The 19,988-nt window shown below is 41.4% G+C and overlaps 2 protein-coding genes across 2 annotated transcripts in view; one reads left to right on the top strand and one right to left on the bottom strand.

The window, feature by feature from the left end:
- Positions 1-3,420: 3,420 nt before the first annotated feature.
- LOC106942782 (multiple epidermal growth factor-like domains protein 10) overlaps positions 3,421-19,988 on the bottom strand; it is a 22,989-nt gene continuing 6,421 nt past the window's right edge. Inside the window, exon 5 of the mRNA XM_015026118.1 lies at positions 3,421-3,710. Within this exon, the coding sequence (XP_014881604.1) occupies positions 3,460-3,710 (251 nt within the window). The 3' untranslated portion in view covers positions 3,421-3,459. The remainder of the gene's footprint in view (positions 3,711-19,988) is intronic.
- LOC106942781 (uncharacterized) lies at positions 11,618-19,238 on the top strand. The gene is made up of 2 exons (XM_015026117.1): positions 11,618-13,530; positions 18,671-19,238. Exon 1 carries the CDS (start codon positions 12,209-12,211, stop codon positions 13,193-13,195), a length of 987 nt encoding a protein of 328 aa, XP_014881603.1. The 5' UTR covers positions 11,618-12,208; the 3' UTR covers positions 13,196-13,530; positions 18,671-19,238.

The following is a 19,988-nucleotide window of genomic DNA, read 5'->3' as shown; positions in this document are numbered from 1 at the left end:
TAAAGAAAGAAGACTGCCACTATAATAGCAAATAGCAGATCGACTGAATGTGTAATTAGCCCAACATATAATATATAAACCATTTCTAACTAAAAAATGGCATTTTGTTCTTTCATTTGTTTGTTTCTTTATCAACCTTTTATCTAATCCCCTCAACACATGCAATTGTCTGTTAAATTCCTGTCAAATCTAGAACAGTGGTTTTCAGAAACACAAATTAACAATAACATAGTGCACATATATCATTCTAAAATTGATAATGGTGTTTTCTACAATCCTAATGTTAAAATAATATCAGTACTTAGTTGAATACCAAAATGAATTTGTAATATTTCATGCAGGTTGATTAAGAAGACCAAAACAGAAAAAGGAATCACGGGCAACACATGATTTATGATCAGTGTGACTGCTGATTGAACAGAAAAGGTACTATTCTTAACTTAGCGGTCTTGTGTAGGCCAGCTGCACAGGATAAATGTGTAGAAATTTCAGGCATGATGGTTTGTGATCTCTGGACATTTTGATGCAGGTCACCAAGGGCGTAGGAACGAGTCTGTCATTGGAAACCTGACAGATCCATAAATAGCTTGAGCAGTAATGTCAAAGAATTGTGCCATAAACACATCAGTAATACGTTACTCCTAATATGGCCCCTTGTTTCAGTAACAAGCATTCTAACGCGTAACTATTTACAATCCAATAATCAGATTAAAGTCATGCATCATTCCATGCATCATAATGACTGTCATTCCAGGACTGAACACTCACTTCACAGGGTTTCCCCCAGAAAACTTTCTAAGCCCGGTGGTCGGGCCGCTGAGGCGGTCCACCGTGTTTTTGTATTATAGTAGACAGGAAATGTAAAATTATTACTAATTATATGTTATGGGAAAACATCACCAGTGAAACTCTATTTAAACCCACAACCAGTCTTAAAAACAATTTTAAAAATACAATTAAAATGAATGTTAATTATTTGCACTTCTGTTTAATCCAATTTATGTCAGCGGCTTCATAAGGCCCCAGGGCTTCAGGAGCCCATAATGCTAATATTTTAACACAGACTACAGTTATATAAATGTAACATTTGTTTGAGATTATCAATGCTGCTGAATTTGATTTAATGATTTCAGCATACATAAATTAAAATATTTTAAATTGATTAATATTTACATGTAAGATTTTATGGAGCTGGCAAGTTTACTTTGTAGAAGTTGAAAGAACAATATTCATAGTTAGATTGTTTTGTTACCACAGCAACAATCTGATGCTGTGAGTTTAATCTTTGAGTTTGAGCTCTGTTTGTTCACCTATACAAATGAATAAACTGCAATTATAACTTATTGCTTTTTAGGTTGGCCAGTTAAACTACTCCCTTCTCCCAGATTAAATCTAACACAGAAGCTGTTAGAGATGCTGATGGTTTTAGCATGAAGAGTGGCCCCTAAGTCAAACTCTGCTCAAGGCCTCATACAGCCTTGGACCGGCCCTGCATGATGAGTTAAATCCACTGCACTGCATGCAGAGATGCACAACAAATGGGGGATTTAATGTATTGCTGCTAATGTGGTTTCAGTAGCTCTTCCATTTCGTGTCTGTTGAATTTTTAATAAGGGCCACAGAAACTGTTTTGGTTGCTCGAGTTTATGGAATGAGTTATTCAGAATGAGTAATTTCAGATATTGCTCATTAACTCTGGCTATGTGGACAAAGCATCTGATATGGATTTGTGCAACAATAATGCTAAAAAAAAATAAAACAATATAAACCCAGAGTGATGCGTGACTACGACACGAGCGCAAAAACTCCTCAGCAGGGTGAACCTGCATGTTGAGTGGTTGGCTCTAGTTCATTAACCACTAATGCTCTGGCCAACCGGGAACATATACATCAACTTTACAGGGAAGACAGAGCCACACGCTAGGCAGCATGTTGAGCTGTAAACACCCCACATAATTGTTTGTTCACAAATACAAATCCTTCTCACTGCTCCTTCAACACACACTTCTGAGCTGTGAGGACTGGACACAGACTCGGGTGGACTACAACAATGACAAGTGATGATAAGGATCCCACAGGGAAACACAGACACATGTGAGTATAAATACACAACAGAACTAATCAAGGGAACAAGGGGCAGGTGGGACTACTCAGGGACTCGACAAGACAATACGGGGACAGCATTAACTTAATAATCATACAAAAATCCAGATCTTTACAATGTTTATGTTTGTGTATTTGGTCTTCTTTTTTTCCTTTTACCAGGTAAACCCCTTTGAGATCCAGATCTCATTTTCAAGAGGGACCTGGGCTTATATTTTGACCTTATTGGTTTTTTATTCTGCTGTCTTTGCCAAGTCACTCTGTTTTGATCTCAAAATGTCCTGTTTAAATAAAAATGTAATACATCTTAAGTTGCTAAATGTCAGCGAATAAAGAGCTGGAACTATCTGAACGTATCAACAATAATCTTCCCGTAGATAATGCACAAGGAAGCAGTAAATCCACTAAACACAATGAAATTATCTAAAATAAATTCACTCTTTTGAAATTTTGGCACATCTTTTTCTCCTATTTCCTATGTCACAAATTGTACATTTTTCTCTATTTTAGCAACATACTTGGAACATAACATGTACTGTGATCGTAGAACAAAATACTTCACAAAGGTCAATATTTTCACAGGTGTCAAGACTGTTAAAGACTATCACCATCAAACAGCATTGATGATGGTTAGCTGTTAAAAAACGTGCTGTCAACTTCTAATTTGGAATTTTTTGTCACTCTCACTTGGTGACTTCTGTTAACTTTTAGACAGCTTCAAAGTTAGAAATTTGGGAATTTAGACTGAATAATTCAGTTTCTAGCTCTCACATAAGTTCAACAATAGACAGTAGAACTGAACAAAGATGTTGCAATCCACAACATCCAGTATAAAAAAAACCTGTTAATCCAAAGTATTATTGCTAAAGTGGTTGTTTTATTGAAATAATTCATTGTGCATTTATTTTATAAATTAATAACAGGAAGTTGTATCAAAATTAATGTTCTGTACTTTTTATCCAGAAACAATGATTGACATAGAAATACGATAAATCATATTCAACCATGTTCAATCATGTTCAAACTCAATCATATTGCTATGATTCAACATAGAAACATTTTACTGTTCTGTGTACTGTGAATAAAAACCAATATACTGCTCAAAAAAATAAAGGGAACATTTCACTTTAATTTTGTGTGGCTCCAAATCCAGGCCTCCATTGGTTAATAAATTTGATTTCCATTGATGATTTTTGTGTGATTTTGTTGTCAGCACATTCAACTTTGTACAGAACAAAGTATTCAATGAGAATATTTCATTCATTTAGATCTAGGATGTGTTATTTGAGTGTTCCCTTTATTTTTTGAGCAGTGTATATGTATATATGTTTCTGCATTTTTTCCATTTCACCTTACTTACAAAGTTCCTGTGTATCCTGGTGAACAATTGCATTCTCCAGTCACATGATGACAGATGGCCCCATTCTGGCATTGACATGTCCATTGACACCCATTCCCATAAGAACCAGTTTCACATTGGGCCTCACAGCGCCAGCCTCTGTATCCAGGAGTGCAGATACAGGATCCAGTAATAGGGTTACATAGTGCTCCATTCTTACATTGACATCTATTGCTGCAGTGGGGGCCCCAGTGGTCACTGTCACAAGCTGCGGAGAAGATAAAAATAAGCAGGATTTAGGCCTTCCTCTAATATGTATGTGCTGTCTGTGCATTAACATCTCTAATTTGCTGCCAATTGTCAAGAGGAACAAAAAGACAACTTAAGAAATTATGAATGTTTCTTAAAGTTGTAACAAATCTTAGTATAAAACTAGAAATGTACACGCACAAGAGAGTTCTTTGACTTGTTTTTTATACAAATTTAGAAATAAGTATGATCACTGCTTTCCCTAATCAAAGCTAGAAAAATGATTTGATTGAAATAAAAAGAAGGATGGGACACGTCAGCTCACTGATGCGGCTAAGAGTTGCCCACTACGTTTAATAACCAATCATCTGTTTCCTGGAATTGTCACACAGTGGAAATTTGTTTTTACTTTTTAAGTGTGGTTTTTATTGAGTGTTTTCGCTGCATGTTTTGTTTTTTTTTATTCACTGTGGACTCCGAGAACTAATAGCTGATTCCAGTCACCTGCGCGGGGTGGGCGTGCCCGTAGGCAGCATACCTGGAACCTGCAAGACGCTGGCAGTGGCTTTTAAAAAGCAGAGGACTTCACGTTGAGAAGAGAAGAAAAAGGGCAGTCCAGGAAGGTTCGTGACGGAAGACTGCGACCCCGAACGAGCCAGTAGTTGGCAGCAGAGGATACAATCAGTAGGAACGACGTGTCGGACCGTCAGCGGGCAGAGGGGGAACTCTGCCCTGGTCAGTAAGTAACGTTTCCACTGATTGTCTTCAGGGACCCTTGCTGGGACAGATAAAACATCCGCTGTTCAGCGATCGCTCTCCTGGCCAGGTGTTTTTGTCCTAACAGGACGCCAGCGGGCGGCGCTTTACGCGGAGCAACTAGAGTGGCTGGAACGACCACAGGAGGCGGTGGCGCTGGGGCTGTGACTACAGGCTGGACGGAGCGCAGGATTCGCCGTCCTCATTGGATTTTGTGGATGTTGGCCCTCTTGGACGATTTTAGTTTGTTCCGATTTGGAAATTTTAATATTTTTATTGTTATTTTACACAAAAAAGAAAACGGAGCATTTTATTCCGTTGGGGAATAAAAAAAAAAAGCTAACTAACTGAATTGTCCTCCCTTGGTGTTGTGTTACTGTTTCCCTCCTTGTTGTCTGAGAACCCGGGGCTATCAGCTGACGTTAAGCTGGGCTCCGACAGAATCATGGTATTATATCAGTCACTCTCGAACTGTTTACAATTATGCAACCCTACATTCAAATCTATAGCCCAGCCTATGAGTCAAAACAAAAAAAAATTCATCAATAATAGTCCATCGAAAAGTCCATAATTGGGCGATCAAAAATAAAGTTCCGTCCTCGCAAAAAACAACGTTGGGGCCCAAACAATGTATCAGTCTTTGTGCACACAAAAAAACAATAAAAAAAAACATGGAAGGGTCTCACCGGGACAGCGTCTGTGTACCCGGGCGGTTCCCTTTGTCAGGCCTGGAACGTGAGCGCATCGGGTCTGGTCCTCGCCCCGTGTGGCTTTATCTTGCCTCCAGAAGACTTTTGATTCCTTCAGTAGTTGATCTGGCAACGCATTTATTCCAACAATCAGGTATCTCCAGGCTAATCTTTCGAGCTCCCCGGTCCGTCACTCGGCGTCCTTTTCCAGCGTGCTGCCACACCCACTTCTCTCTCTAATCCAGTATCCCTTGTTCCTTTTATCAGTTCCGGTAAAAGTTGTGACCCAGATATTTTTTTACTTCGTGGACTTTCACAAATAAAATACATACATACAAGACATCCTTGCATACATATCAATACAACAAAAATTTATGTGCATTTCATTAACCCATGCTTTATTCTCGGAGTTTTTTTTTCTTTTTTTTTTTTTTCCGCTTAAGATACTTTATTTTATTGTGATGTCACAGATCTCCCCCCCACCCCCTGCCGGAGGCACCTGGACCTGAACTCCATAATAGGGTTTTAAGTTCACCACATTTACTGTATCTGTTTTTCTATTCTGGTCTGTCCACTGTATCTGGTAATTCACAGGACCCAGTTGCTTCCTCATTACGGCTGGACCTGACCATTTAGGCGCTAACTTAGAGGAAAACTTATCAGTAGCTTTGGAGAGGGGGTGAGACCGAACCCAGACTAAGTCTCCCGGAAAGAGCTGTACACTTCTCCTACGGGCATTATAATACTTAGCTTGTCTGACCTGGCTCAACCCTATCTTCCGCTTAATCTGTTCAGTTATTTCTTTATGTCTGTCCAGAAGTTTATAGGGCATCTGTTGAGGGCTAGGAGAGTGGCCAATGATTCTCTCCAGTGGACCTTTGAGAGGCCGACCCAGAGTGAGCTCTGCAGGAGACCTTCCAGTTGTCTCATGCTGAGCGGCATTGATGGCAAATCTAAACTCTTGGATCCATTGGTCCCAGTTGGAATGGTGTTCTCCCACAAAAGAGGCTATCATGGTCTTTATTGTTCGGTTTGACCTTTCAGTGAGATTGGCTTGGGGATGATAACTTGTAGTAAACTTTTGAATCACCCCCTATGTGCGACAGAACTTTTCCATCTCATGGCATGTAAACTGAGGGTCACAATCTGATACTAGCTCTTGAGGGACACCAAAGCGGGTAAATATTTCATTCTTCAAGATGCTGGTAATTTTCTGAGCTTTGCTGTCTTTGAGAGGAAACACCTCTATCCACTTGGTAAAATAGTCAATGATTACCAGCAGGTATTTATTTCCATTCTTCCTGCGAGGTAGAGGACCCATCAGGTCAACACCGATCTTCTCCCATGCTTTGATTACTGGGGTAGGCTGCATGAGCCCTGCAGGCTTTTTGTTGTCAGGTTTATATTTTTGGCAGGTGACACAGGCTTTAATGTAGGCCCAGACATCTTTTCTGACTGAGGGCCACCAGGCTACTTCCAGTATCCTTAACAGGGTTTTTAATTTCCCTAGGTGCCCGCTTAGAGGATGATCATGGAAGCAGCTGAGAAACTGGATTATTATAGACTTGGGCACGACCAGCTGAAACTTTTCACCTTGGTTCTTGACACAGGACTTCCTGTACCAGACAGAACCCTATTCTGTTGGGGTCTTTATCAGCAGACGTCTGGACCATGTCAAGGAGAGCAGAATCCTTCTCTTGTGCCAGTTTGATTTCGGCCAATGATGAAGGTAACTCTGACTCAGATTTGGACATGACTGCTACAACGTACGTCATGTCGGTTTTCCGCACTGCTCTTGACTATGCGTCTGGTACCAAATTATGTAACCCTTTTCTGTATCGAACGTTGAAATGGTATTCTTGCAGCCGAAGCACCCACCGGGTCAAACGAGAGGATGCCTTTGGACAATTAAAGGCCCAAGTCAACGCTGCATGGTCAGTAAATAGTGTGAACTCAGATCCATCTATGAAATGCCTCCACTTTTCAACTGCCCACACCACAGCTAAGCACTCTTTCTCCCTCAGAGATCAGACACATAGGCAATGACCCGCTCGCCTTCAGGTGTCATTTGCACAAGTACTGCGCCAAGACCTACATCACTGGCATCTGTGTGTATCTCAAACGCCCGTTGGAAGTCAGGTTGCATAAGTATAGGGGCCTCCACCAGGGCCCGTTTTAACTTTTCAAAGGCCTGCTGGCAGTCTGGACACCAGTCCCATTTGCTGTCTTTTTTAAGAAGATGGTATAAGAATCGCTGAACCGATTTCTTATCTGCCGGTTTGGGGTAGTTTGTGATGGCCAAGCTTTTACTTTCATCTACTTGCACCCCCTTCCCAGACACTACGTGACCCAAAAATTTGAGTTCTGATTGAAAAAAGTTGCATTTTCCCAGATTGAGGGTCAAATTTGCCTGGTGTAATTTGGTAAAAACTGCTTCCAGATCTTTCATATGTTATTCAGGTGAGGGAGAGAAAATTTTCACATCATCGATGTAGACAAAACAAATTTTTCCTCTCAACTCTCCAAGCACTCGTTCCATGAGTCTCTGAAATGAGGCACCAGCATTTTTCAGTCCAAAAGGCATATATTTAAACTGATACAGCCCAAAAGGTGTTATTACAGCTGTCTTGGCTTTACTTTGTTCAGTCACTGCCATTTGCCAGTACCCCGATTTCAAGTCCAATGTGCTAAAAACTGAAGCTCCATTCATGGATTCCAGTAACTCATGAATCAGAGGCATGGGATAAGCATCTTGGCGAGTTTTGGCATTTAAGGCCCTGTAATCCACACAAAACCTAAATGACTTGTCTGGTTTTGGGACGAGGACCACAGGAGATGCCCAAGAAGATTGAGAGGGCTCGATGATGCCATCTTGAAGCATTTTTTCAATATGCTCTTTGATTATCTGCCGTTTAAACAGTGACACCATGTAGGCTCTAGATCGAACTGGTATCTCATCTGTCGTGTAAATGTGATGCACTTCCAGGGATGTCTTACCCAAAGTATCAGTGCACACTGTTGGCCAGGCTTGAAGGAGTTGAGTAACTTCAGGGGTTTGGTTCAAATCCGCTGGTCCTCTCTTCGCTGGAAAGTCATCCGTGTCCTTAATGGGCAGAGCCATGATCAGACTCAGAGAAGATGAACTAGGACACCCAGCGGAATTGCTCGGTGGTGGAGAAAGCTGCGGATCATCAGCTTCCTCAGGGGGGCATAAGAGGAGTTGGCTGCCAGCACTTTGATGCCAGAATGTTAAACTTCACGGTAACTTCTAGCCTCCTGAGACTAGGGTTCCTATTTGGGTGTTAAATGTTGCATCCCATATGTAAATAACTTTGTTGATGCATGTATGATTTTTTGTTTGTTTTGTTGTTTGATGATTTGATTTAAAGAGGGTTTTGGGGGGTTAAGGTTGCTAGGCGATCTACCCGGGCTTTTAGCGGTAACTGTCTGTTGGCTGTTTTGGAGATAGTGCAGAGGGCGAGCATACGAGTCACGGTTGAGTGGAGATAACTAAGAAATAGTTCAACTTAGGGTCCAGGCAATCAATTAACTAGCGCTTGGTTGATGAGGGAGCAAGGTGGGTGTTTTGACGAGAGTATTGTATTTGTTGAACATGATGTTTATGTTTCAATATGAAATGGTGTTAATATTTGATTAACTGTCGAACAGTTGAAACAGTTAGAATACATTTTAGTTAATTTGCAATATATAAATGTTAGTTAATTAAATACATGTATTGTAAATGTAATGTTATTACATAAAGTAAGTCTTATAGGTTAAGGTAAACGGTTAGAACCACTAAGAATTACTAATGGTGTTTTATTTGTATGTTATAGCTCTTACGGTATTCATGTATAAAGGCTGTTAAGTAAAGAAACATGAACCATCAGTTAAAGAGACCATCTTTTCAACCGGGATGCTACAGTGAGAGCTTGATCCTCCAGGAGTAACAGCTTCATCTCTGGGAGAAGTAAGAGCTGGACCCAAGTTGAGAAGAGCTTCACCCTGAGCTAAGAAGAAGTTCAACCCACTCTCAGCATCAAGCATGGAAACATCTAAACAAGAAATAAAGTACACCAAGGACCTACAAGTCAACGAAGAAGAGGAGCCTCAAAGCTCTGTTCATCAAAGGAGGCCTACAGAAAAAATGCGAGCGTATCAGGAGGAGGAAGACCGCAAAAAGGAAAAACGTCTTCTCAAAGTTTATGATCAATGGAAAAGGCAAGTACGTACAACAAGAGAACAATTGAAAGGAGACATAAACAGTCAAATTGCTTCACTCATGGACACCTTAGAAAGGGAAAGAGATAATGTCAAAGTTATACACAGAAATAAGGGAAATCATTACTCCTTGTAGTGACACAAGGCGACTTATAGATGCATGCGAAGCAGTCACCAATGACATTATCAGAGTTGCATATGAAAGACTCTCAGGTATAGATGACTATGAGAGTGGGAAAGTGGAGGCACGTCTACGTGAACTTCTTGATCCAGACTATGCTCAATCCATTTACAGTTCTTCCATCACATTTACTCAAGTAAATGCTCAGCTGCCAGTAATTCAAACTCTACAAGGTCAGTAATAGCTGTAAAGAGAGCAGAGGCTGCAGCAGAGTTAGCTGCCAAGGAGGCAGAGTATGAAGTGTTATTCGAAGAAGAAAAACAAAGAGAATGGATTCAACTTTTGGAGGAAAGACATGGAAAGGAATTAGAATCTCAAAAACGTGAGTTACAGAGATTAAAGGCTGAAAAGGAGTTAAAGGCTGCACGAGCTAGATTAATAACCTATGACCAGGAGATAAAGAGCGAGAGCAGTGTTCATGTTGACTGTACCAGAGCAGCTCAAAAGGCTTCTATAGTTTCTGCTCCCATTCAGGTCCCTAACGGCAACATTGTGTCCACCCCACCTCTACAAGCAGATGTCCTTTATTTGGCCCAAGCATTACAGGACAGTGTCGCCATGAACAGACTGCCAATGCCCGAGCCCTCCACGTTCACAGGCAATCCAATGGAGCTCATTGAGTGGAAAGCTTCATTTGCTGCACTCATTGATAAAAAGAACATATCACCTGCAGACAAGCTACACTACTTAAAGAAATATGTAGGGGGTTCAGCTCGACAAATGCTTGATGGCATCTTCTACAGAAATGACAGTGATGCCTATCAGGATGCGTGGGAACACCTCAATCAAAGGTATGGACATCCATTTATTGTACAGAAAGCGTACAGAGAAAGACTAGCAAAATGGCCAAAGATACAAACAAATGACTCAATAGGATTTAGAGCATTTGCTGATTTCATTCAAACATGTTATGAAGCTATGCCACACATAGAAGGTTTAAGCATTCTCAACGATTGTGAAGAAAACCAAAAACTTGTTCAAAAATTACCGAACTGGGCAGCTGCAAGGTGGAATCGTCAGGCTACTCAGTACATGAAAGAAAATGGGAAGTTTCCAAGTTTAAGGCACTTTACTGAATTCACATGTCCACTGAAGCTGAGATTGTGTGCAATCCAATTATGTCATTTCAGGCTCTTCACTCAACAGATTTCACCAAAATAACCAGCAAAGTTAACCAAAAAGAAAAAAGGCCCACCTCCAGTGTTCTCCATATGCAAGTGGTAACAGAAACGGAAGGCACAAAACAAAGGTCAAATGTTAAACCAACATGCATGCTCTGTCAAGACAACGGACACAAACTTCACAGTTGCCCTAAGTTCAAAGACAAACCACTCGAGGAACGGAGGAAATACATAAAAGACAAAAGACTTTGTTATGGGTGTCTTAAACCCGGACACAGCGCAAAGGACTGTCGTTACAGATATGTATGTGAAATATGCAAGAAAAAACCCTACCTGTCTGCATGACAACGACAAATCACAGACAAGCCAATTTCAAATGAGCACGGAACAGACTGCAACAACCCTGTCTCTCAATGCAAGAACCAATGAACAATGTATAAACACCTCTATGATTGTACCAGTATGGGTTTCTTCAGAGCAACAACCAAGTAAAGAAAGGCTTGTTTATGCACTCTTGGACACCCAAAGTGATACAGTGTTCATTGACCGTGATGTGTCTAACGGTCTCAAAGCTAAAGCAACCCCAATAAGGTTAAAACTTACTACAATGCTTGGTAAGGATGCAGTTGTGCCAAGCGAGCGTGTCTAAGGTCTCAAGGTGAGAGGATACAACTCTTCAGACATAATTGAACTCCCTCCTGCTTACACTAAAGACTGTATACCAGTTAACCGCTCTCACATTCCTTCCTGTGAAACGGCAAGGCAATGGGATCATCTCAAGGTAATAGTGAATGAGATCCCCCCACAGCTAGAATGTGAAGTTGGGCTGTTAATTGGCTACAACTGTTCCAAGGCATTAGCTCCAAGGCAGGTCATCTTAGGAGAAGAAGGTGAACCCTATGCTATACTCCAGTATTGTAGGCCCTATATCATCTCAGAGTGACTCTTTTAGCATAGTGACTCTTTTAGCATATCTGCTGTGTGCCACAGAGCCACAATCAAAGAGCTTCCTTTAATAACTCCTGCTGACGCACTCAAGGTTCTCGAGTCTGACTTTAAAGATGATAACAAGGATAACAAATCAGTGTCTCAAGATGACATTCTCTTTCTGAATATGCTAGAGCAAAACATTTATAAAAACTATGAAGGACATTATGAAATGCCACTTCCATTTAAGGAAAGACCTCTGTTACCAGACAATAAAAAAATGGCCATGGTACGACTTCAAAGCCTCAAAAACAAACTGTCAAAAGACCAAAGATACAAGGAACATTATGTAAAGTTTATGGACGAAGTCATAGAGAAGGGTGAGGCAGAGGAAGTTCACAATGAAGCAAAAGAAGGAGAAAAGTGGTATATTCCTCACCACGGAATATATCATCCTCAAAAACCAGACAAACTCAGAGTAGTCTTTGACGCCTCATCTAAATACAAAGGAAACAGTCTCAATGATCATTTAATGTCAGGCCCAGATTTGCTGAACAATCTAATTGGTGTTCTAATGAGATTCCGATGACATCAAGTTGCATTACTATGCGACATTGAAAAAATGTTCCATCAATTTCATGTACACGAAGCAGATAGAGACTACTTAAGATTTTTATGGTGGAAAAATGGCAACTTAGACACAGAACCCCAAGAGTTTCGAATGAAGGTACATCTCTTCGGAGCCTCATCTTCTCCAGGATGTGCAAATTATGGACTAAAACATCATGCAAATGAAAACAAGACCCAGTTTCCCCTTGCATCTCAGTTCATAATGAAAGATTTCTATGTGGATGATGGTGTAACAAGTACGACAAGCATCAAGGAAGCTATTAAGCTCATCCAGGAAATTCAGACACTTTGTGCTTCAGGTGGCCTCAGACTCCACAAGTTTGTAAGTAATGACAAAACAGTGTTAGAAAGCATTCCACCATCTGAACGTGCCTCTCCACAACAAGCATGTGACCTAGCGTTTAATGACTCTAAACTTGAAAGAGCGCTAGGTATTCACTGGCACATTGACTTTAACACTTTACGGTTTCACTTTCGCCCCAACAACCAACCTGATACAAGGCGTGGCATTCTATCTATAGTTGCATCTTTGTACGACCCGTTAGGATTCATCTCCCCCTTTGTGCTCACAGGTAAAAGAGTGCTTCAAGAGACATGCAAACAAGGTACAAGCTGGGACGATCCCCTTCCCAGTGAACAAAAACCAATGTGGAATAAATGGAAGGATGACTTAAAGAACCTGGAGAAAATAACAATACCACGCTGTTATGTTCCTAAAGACTTTGGGCAAATAGTAAAAACAGAGCTGCATCACTTTTCTGATGCCAGTTCATATGGTTATGGCCAGTGTTCGTATTTAAGATATACAAACAAAGATGCTAAGGTGCATTGTGTTTTGGTTACAGCAAAGACCAGAGTTGCTCCTATTAAAGTAACAACAATACCCAGACTCAAACTGATGGCCGCTGTGATCTCCATTACTGCGAGCAACGTATTAAAGGATGAGCTTGGATTGATGAATGTTCACATCACAGATTGATGAATGTTTCTGGACAGACTCTAAAGTAGTTTTGGGCTACATCAATAATGAGGCACGCCGTTTTCATACCTTTGTTTCAAATCGAGTTTAAAGGATAAGGCTCAACAGCACACCTCAGCAGTGGAGATATGTCTCTTCTGAACAAAACCCAGCAGATATTGCCTCCCGAGGCTCAAGTGCAAGTGAGCTCATTTCATCTGACTGGTTCAAAGGGCCACAGTTTCTGTGGGACAAAGAAATTCCTCCATCTGCAAAGATAGATGTAAACTTGCCACTTGGAGATCCAGAAGTTAAAAAGGCACAAGCACTGAGCACCTTCAAAACAGAAAAAAGGGGTTTGGCAGACATGTTAAAGTTTTCTTCTTGGTTCAAAGCCACCCAAGCCATTGATAGACTGATTCGTTGTGCCAAAGGAGATAAAACAATGAGTCATAGCACAGCACAAGAAAGGCAAAACGCTCAAAGTGTTATTCTAAAGGACATACAAGTAAAGGAATACGCAAAGGAAATAAGGATGCTGAAACATGGAAAGGCTCTTCCTCATAAAAACAAACTGTTTCAAATGGACACTTTTCTTGATAGTGATGGACTCCTTAAGGTGGGAGGAAGGTTAAAGGATGCTTCTTTCTCTTCCTCACTGAAACATCCAATAGTAGTTATACTGCCTTCGCCATATGAAATGCAACTAGACAGTACAGCTAAACTCTTCCTTATATCAAGACTCTGAGGAAAGTTGACCTTTTATCCACAGGTTTATTGACTCCAAGGAAGTGTGAAACTAAAATACAAGCAAAAAGGAATACATCACTTTCACCGTCTTTGTAAACATGTACATATAAGTTTAACGTAGCTAAATTAAATACTGTCCCAAATGAATTAGGAAAGTTGTGCAAACTTACAATAAACATCCAAAAATATTTACATCCATTTCAACAACCAGAAATAATATAAAAACAATGATGCACAACAATATATTAAACTCAACATACCTACAATGCTTCGTCAGGGCAAAGATGAATGCAGATGGAACTGGATTGATTGAACACACGGGTGACATGAATCTTAACTCTGTCTGGCTTTCTCTTTTTTGTCAGCAGCTGAAGGTGACCGTTTGGTGTACAATCTTGGAATCGGAAGTTGAGAAAATTCGGTCAAAGAAGCTCTCCATGCAATCCAGGTTTCCTCCCTTTCCTTTGGTAGAGGGATGTCCCAATCTCCACTACCTGCCGTGAGCTCTCTTAAGATTGCCTTGCCTTGGATGGTGATTGGTGCCGCGAAACCAAGAGGGTCATACAGACTGTTGATTGTAGATAAGATGCCACGTCGAGTGTATGGCTTTATCTCCTTTGAGACACTAAAGTGAAAACAGTCAGTCTGGAGGTTCCAGCAGAGTCCAAGACTGCGTTGCATTGGAAGCTGATCGACGTCAAGATCTAGCTCTTTCAAATCACTTGCCCGATCAGATGGTGGAAAAGCCTCCATGACTTCCTTGCTGTTAGCAGCGATCTTGTGCAGTCTCAGGTTTGACTTTGAGAGAACATCTTGTGTTCTTTTGAGCAAGCTGATGGCAGCCTCAGTTGTGGGTAGAGACTTCAGCCCGTCGTCCACATAAAAATCATGCATCACGAAATGCTGAACATCACTGTCGACATGAAACTCACCACCTTGAACAGACTGATGCAGACCATTGATGGCCACTGCGGGAGATGGTCTATTGCCAAAGACATGGACTCTCATACGATACTCAACGATGTCTTTGGAGAGGTCATTGTCTTCAAACCAAAGGAAACGTAAAAAGTTCCTGTCCTCCTGTTTAACTAGAAAGCAGTAGAACATCTGCTCGATGTCTGCTGTGAAGGCGATTGCTTCTTTGAAGCGAATCAGGACTCCGAGTAGTGTATTGTTCAAGTCAGGTCCAGTTAACAGCACATCATTGAGGGATATGCCATTGAACTGGGAACTCGAATCGAAGACAACTCAAATTTGTTTTGGCTTTCTTGGGTGGTAAACACCAAATATGGACAAGTACCACCTTTCTTCGTCTTCACTGAGTGGAGGAGCTAACTCAGCATGGTTATTCTTGAACATTTTGTCCATGAAGCTCAGGAAGTGCTCTCTTATTTCAGGCTTCTTGTCAAGGTTGCGTCTGAGAGATGTGAGACACTTCAGCGCATGAGACCTATTATTGGGAAGCCGTGGGCGTGGATGTTTAAAAGGCAATGGCGCTATCCAACTATTGGTTGGGTCTTTGCAAAGTCCTTCCTGCATTATCTTCATGAAGTACCCATCCTGAATCGAAGGTGCTACTTGGTTGTCATCTTTGGTTCTCTGAAACACTGAGCATCCTAGATGGTCAGCTACACAAACAGATGACTCCTCTGAGCATACTGGAATGCGTTCGTTGACTGGAAATCCACCATATGTTTCCTTAACATGAAACACATTTGGACATGGTTGGAAAAGTGTTGGACGTCCAATATCAGAAGCAGTGGTGAAGAAGGTACAAACTGTTGGTGGTTTATGCACGTTGCCCAGGCATACGTTGCCCACTGTCACCCACCCCAAATCCAGCTTCTGTGCGTAGGGCAGGTTGTGTGTGCCGTTCACCTGTTTGTGGACTTTGTGAACACGTAGAATGTCACGGCCCAGAAGAAGCATGATTGGTGCTTTTGGATCGACCTCTGGAATCAGGTGCGCCAGTGACTTAAGATGAGGATGGTGGAGTGCTACATCAGGAGTTGGAATCTCGTCTCTGTTGTTTGGAAACACTCTATAAGACTTGGTAATGGAAGACGGACAGTTCCATCCAGAGATTCCACTTCGTAGCCGGTAGCTCTTCTTCCTGATACTTGCTTCACTCCAGCACATGTTCTCAAGGTGTAAGGAGAACTTGAACTTGTGTCACTGAAGACCTTAAAGAACTGTGAGGTAACTAATGAATGGTTGCTTTGTTCGTCTAAGATGGCGTAGACTCTCATAGCCTTGTCCCTAGACCCAGATGGATAAACCTTTACTAGGCTTATTTTAGAGCATGATTTCTCAGCAAGATCTCCACCACAAACTTGAGTGCACTGGGCATTGACCTCTGATTGAACAGGGGTTTCAACCTCCCCGCCGTGCCTTGATGGAGGATCTACTTCTGCTGCCCAAGGTGGTGGCCCAGGGGATGCCTTTCGCTGTTGCCTTCTGTGCACAGGATTTTAGCTGTGCAGTTTTTTGCGACATGCAGTGTGGAGGAGCAACATTTAAAGCAAACATGATTCTCCTTCAAGAAGTTCTTATGATCTTCAATGGTCTTCTCCCTAAATGCTCGACATTTGCGCAGAGGATGTGGCTTTTTATGCAGAAGACACATTTTGTTACAATCGTCAGATTTTGAAAAGAGCTCGTTTGCATTTGAGGTAACTTCGGTTTTGTGAGTAGAAACCTCTCTGTGTCTGTTCAACTTCCAAGCTGTCCGCTCAGCCTTTGGAGCAACCTCCTCTTGAGTGTTGATATTGAAACTTGGGTCGTTCCTAATGCTTGCTTCTTGACTGATGAAATCCACGAAGTAACCAAATGGTGGATATGGGACCTGATATCTTTGCTTGTACAATGAACCTACTGATGTCCATTTTTCCTGTAGGTTAAATGGCAGCTTTCGCAGGATCGGATTGATGCCTCTTGCCGTGTCAAGGAAGGTGAGTCCAGGTAAGTCTCCTTCGTCCTTAGCTGCCAAGAGTTCACTTAGTAAATCACTCAACTTGATTAACTTGGAAAAATCTTGGTTCGTTATTTTGGGAAACGTCTCAATTCGTTTGAAGAGGGCATCTTTTATAATTTCCGCAGAACCATATGTTTGGTCAAGCCGGTTCCAAATCATAGCCAGTCCTGCATCTGGGCGGTTTATGTGGATTGCTCTAATTTGTTCTACATGTTCGGCTGAATCTTTGCCTAGCCACTTCAGCAGAAGATCCATCTCCTCACTGGATGTCAAATGTAAACCATGGATGGCAGACTGAAATGATCGTTTCCAAGCCCTGTAGTTCTGAGGTTTATCATTAAACTTGAGTAAACCCGTAGACACCAGTTCCCGTCGAGCCAGATAGCGAACGAAGTCATTCACGTTCAAATCATCAAATTTAGGATTTCAAAGTGATAAATGAGGGGGATGATCACTGACGTTCACTTGTGGCGTGGAGGGTCGTATTGGAGTAAAATGATCATGCTCTGGTTGTACTGTGCTTTTCTCATAAGTGAGTTGCTGCTGTGGAGTCTGGCAAAATAACTGGGATCCAGAATTATCTTTCTTTGGAATGAAGGGCTTAGCGTCTGGCATAAGATTTACAGGGATAGGTGAAGGATCAGCATCTGGCTGTGGCTTTGAGGGAAGCGTGAGTTGTTTATCTGCATCCAACTGTTGACCTTGGTTGAGAACATACTCTTTCGTTCGTTTGGTGGCTTCTAAGGAAGATATTTCCCAGTTAAGCTGATTACCTGATGGATTTTTCTTCAAATCAGCAGCTGCTTCAAGTGCTTCAGCTTCAGCGACAGCTGCAGCTGTTTCCTTCTTTATGCTCAGAATGTCTATTGATGCTTCCAATTTAGCCTTTTGCAGTTTTAAGTTAGCCTCCTCTTCGGCAAAAGCGAGGCGTGCTTTTGCTGCTTCCGCTTTTGCTCTTGCTTTAGCAGCAGCAGACTCTGTAGTAGAGCCTCTTGACTGTACTGAAGAACATGAAGCTTGAGATCGTGTCTCCCACGTTGCAGCTTCCTCTGTCATAATTACTTGTTTTCTTGTTGTGATTTAGAGACGTGAACGTTGTAATAATAATTCACTGGCTGGGTACGGTGCGTTTTCAAGTCTTCCAGCTGGAACTGCGATGTCTAGCCCGTAGAGAAGCTGTAGTTTCACTATACTGCCTTTGCCATATGAAATGCAACTAGACAGTAAAGCTAAACTCTTCCTTATATCAAGACTCTGAGGAAAGTTGACCTTTTATCCACAGGTTATTGACTCCAAGGAAGTGTGAAACTAAAATACAAACAAAAAGGAATACATCACTTTCACCGTCTTTGTAAACATGTACATATAAGTTTAACGTAGCTAAATTAAATACTGTCCCAAATGAATTAGCAAAGTTGTGCAAACTTACAATAAACATCCAAAAATATTTTCATCCATTTCAACAACCAGAAATAATATAAAAATAATGATGCACAACAATATATTAAACTCAACGTACCTACAATGCTTCGTCAGGGCAAAGATGAATGCAGATGGAACTGGATTGATTGAACACACGGGTGACATGAATCTAACTCTGTCTGGCTTTCTGGCTGAAGCCACATGACATGCAGCTGGCTGCACCACTCAAAGGGACCGACCCCCACACATAGACACACCCACAAAAATCCCCAACAACACAGTAGTTCCAAAAGGTCACCATGTCACTCAACTGCTAATTGCTCATTTCCGCAATAAAGTGCAACATCAAGGGAAAGGACTGACAATTAATGAGATCAGATCAAATGGAATTTGGATTCCAGTCATCAACAAAGCTGTAGCAAAGTTTATACACCAATGTGTAAAGTGTCGCAGACTCAGAAAAGGAATAGTACAACAGAAAATGTCTGATCTACCAACAACACGTTTAGAGCCATCGCCACCGTTTACATTCTATGGAATGGATTGTTTTGATCCTTTTATAACCAAACAAGCTCGAAAGGTGCATAAACGTTATGGACTACTTCTTACTTGTCTATGTTACAGAGCGATACATATAGAAATGCTAGACAACTTGACTACAGACGCGTTTATCAACGCGCTCCGTTGTTTTACAGCCATAAGAGGAACAGTCAGCGAGATAAGGTGTGATCAAGGAAGCAACTTCGTTAGAGCTAAAACTGAACTGCAGAAAGCTTTAAAACAACTGGACTCTAACCGCATTACCACATTTCTGGCAGAGAAGCAGTGTGATTTCAAGATGCATACTCCTCATTCAAGCCACACTGGAGGCGTATGGGAAAGACAAATCAGAACTGTTTGAAATATTCTACGCTCAACAGGATGGACGATGCATCTTTAAGGACATTCTTTTATGAAGCAATGTTGATTGTGAACAGCAGACCTCTTACAGTGGATAACCTCAGTGACCCAAACAGTCCCGATCCATTGACTCCAAATCACCTGCTCACTATGAAGTCAAAGGTAGCCCTGCCTCCTCCAGGTAAATTTATCAAAGACGACATTTATGCACGGAAAAGGTGGCGGTGGGTGCAATATCTAGCAGAGCAGTTTTGGTCACGTTGGAAAAGGGAGTATCTATCCAACATCGCAACAAGGCAGAAATGGCACACTCCAAGAAGAAACTTGAAGGTCGGAGATGTTGTCATGGAGAAGATGGATGACTTACCTCATAATGAATGGAGATTAGCACGTGTGATAAGTACAGTAACTGATAAGGACTGACTTGTAAGAAAAGTGAAGATTCGTTTTGGAGAACGGAAGATGGAGAAAGAACAATGTTCCAGCAAAGCTTCTATAGTGGAACGTCCAGTTCTACTATTAGAGACTGTTTAACTCTAAAAAAAGTCATTATCACTCCACTTGTTAAGTTCTAATGATTTGGTGGGAGTGTAAATAACTTTGTTGATGCATGTATGTAATTGATTTTTTGTTTGTTTTGTTGTTTGATGTTTTGATTTAAATCCATCCCTAGCAAGCTGGGTCCATGCTTTATCAGTCTATATGTCATAGAATCTGTCATCAGTCCAACAGCTGTCTGTCTCTGAGTCCATCCCACGTTCCACATCT

This window comes from Poecilia latipinna, unplaced genomic scaffold (genome assembly GCF_001443285.1).
Source record: "Poecilia latipinna isolate Pla-1442-1.1 unplaced genomic scaffold, P_latipinna-1.0 Scaffold4552, whole genome shotgun sequence".
Lineage (NCBI taxonomy): Eukaryota > Metazoa > Chordata > Actinopteri > Cyprinodontiformes > Poeciliidae > Poecilia > Poecilia latipinna.
This window is presented reverse-complemented; position numbering and strand designations above follow the sequence as displayed.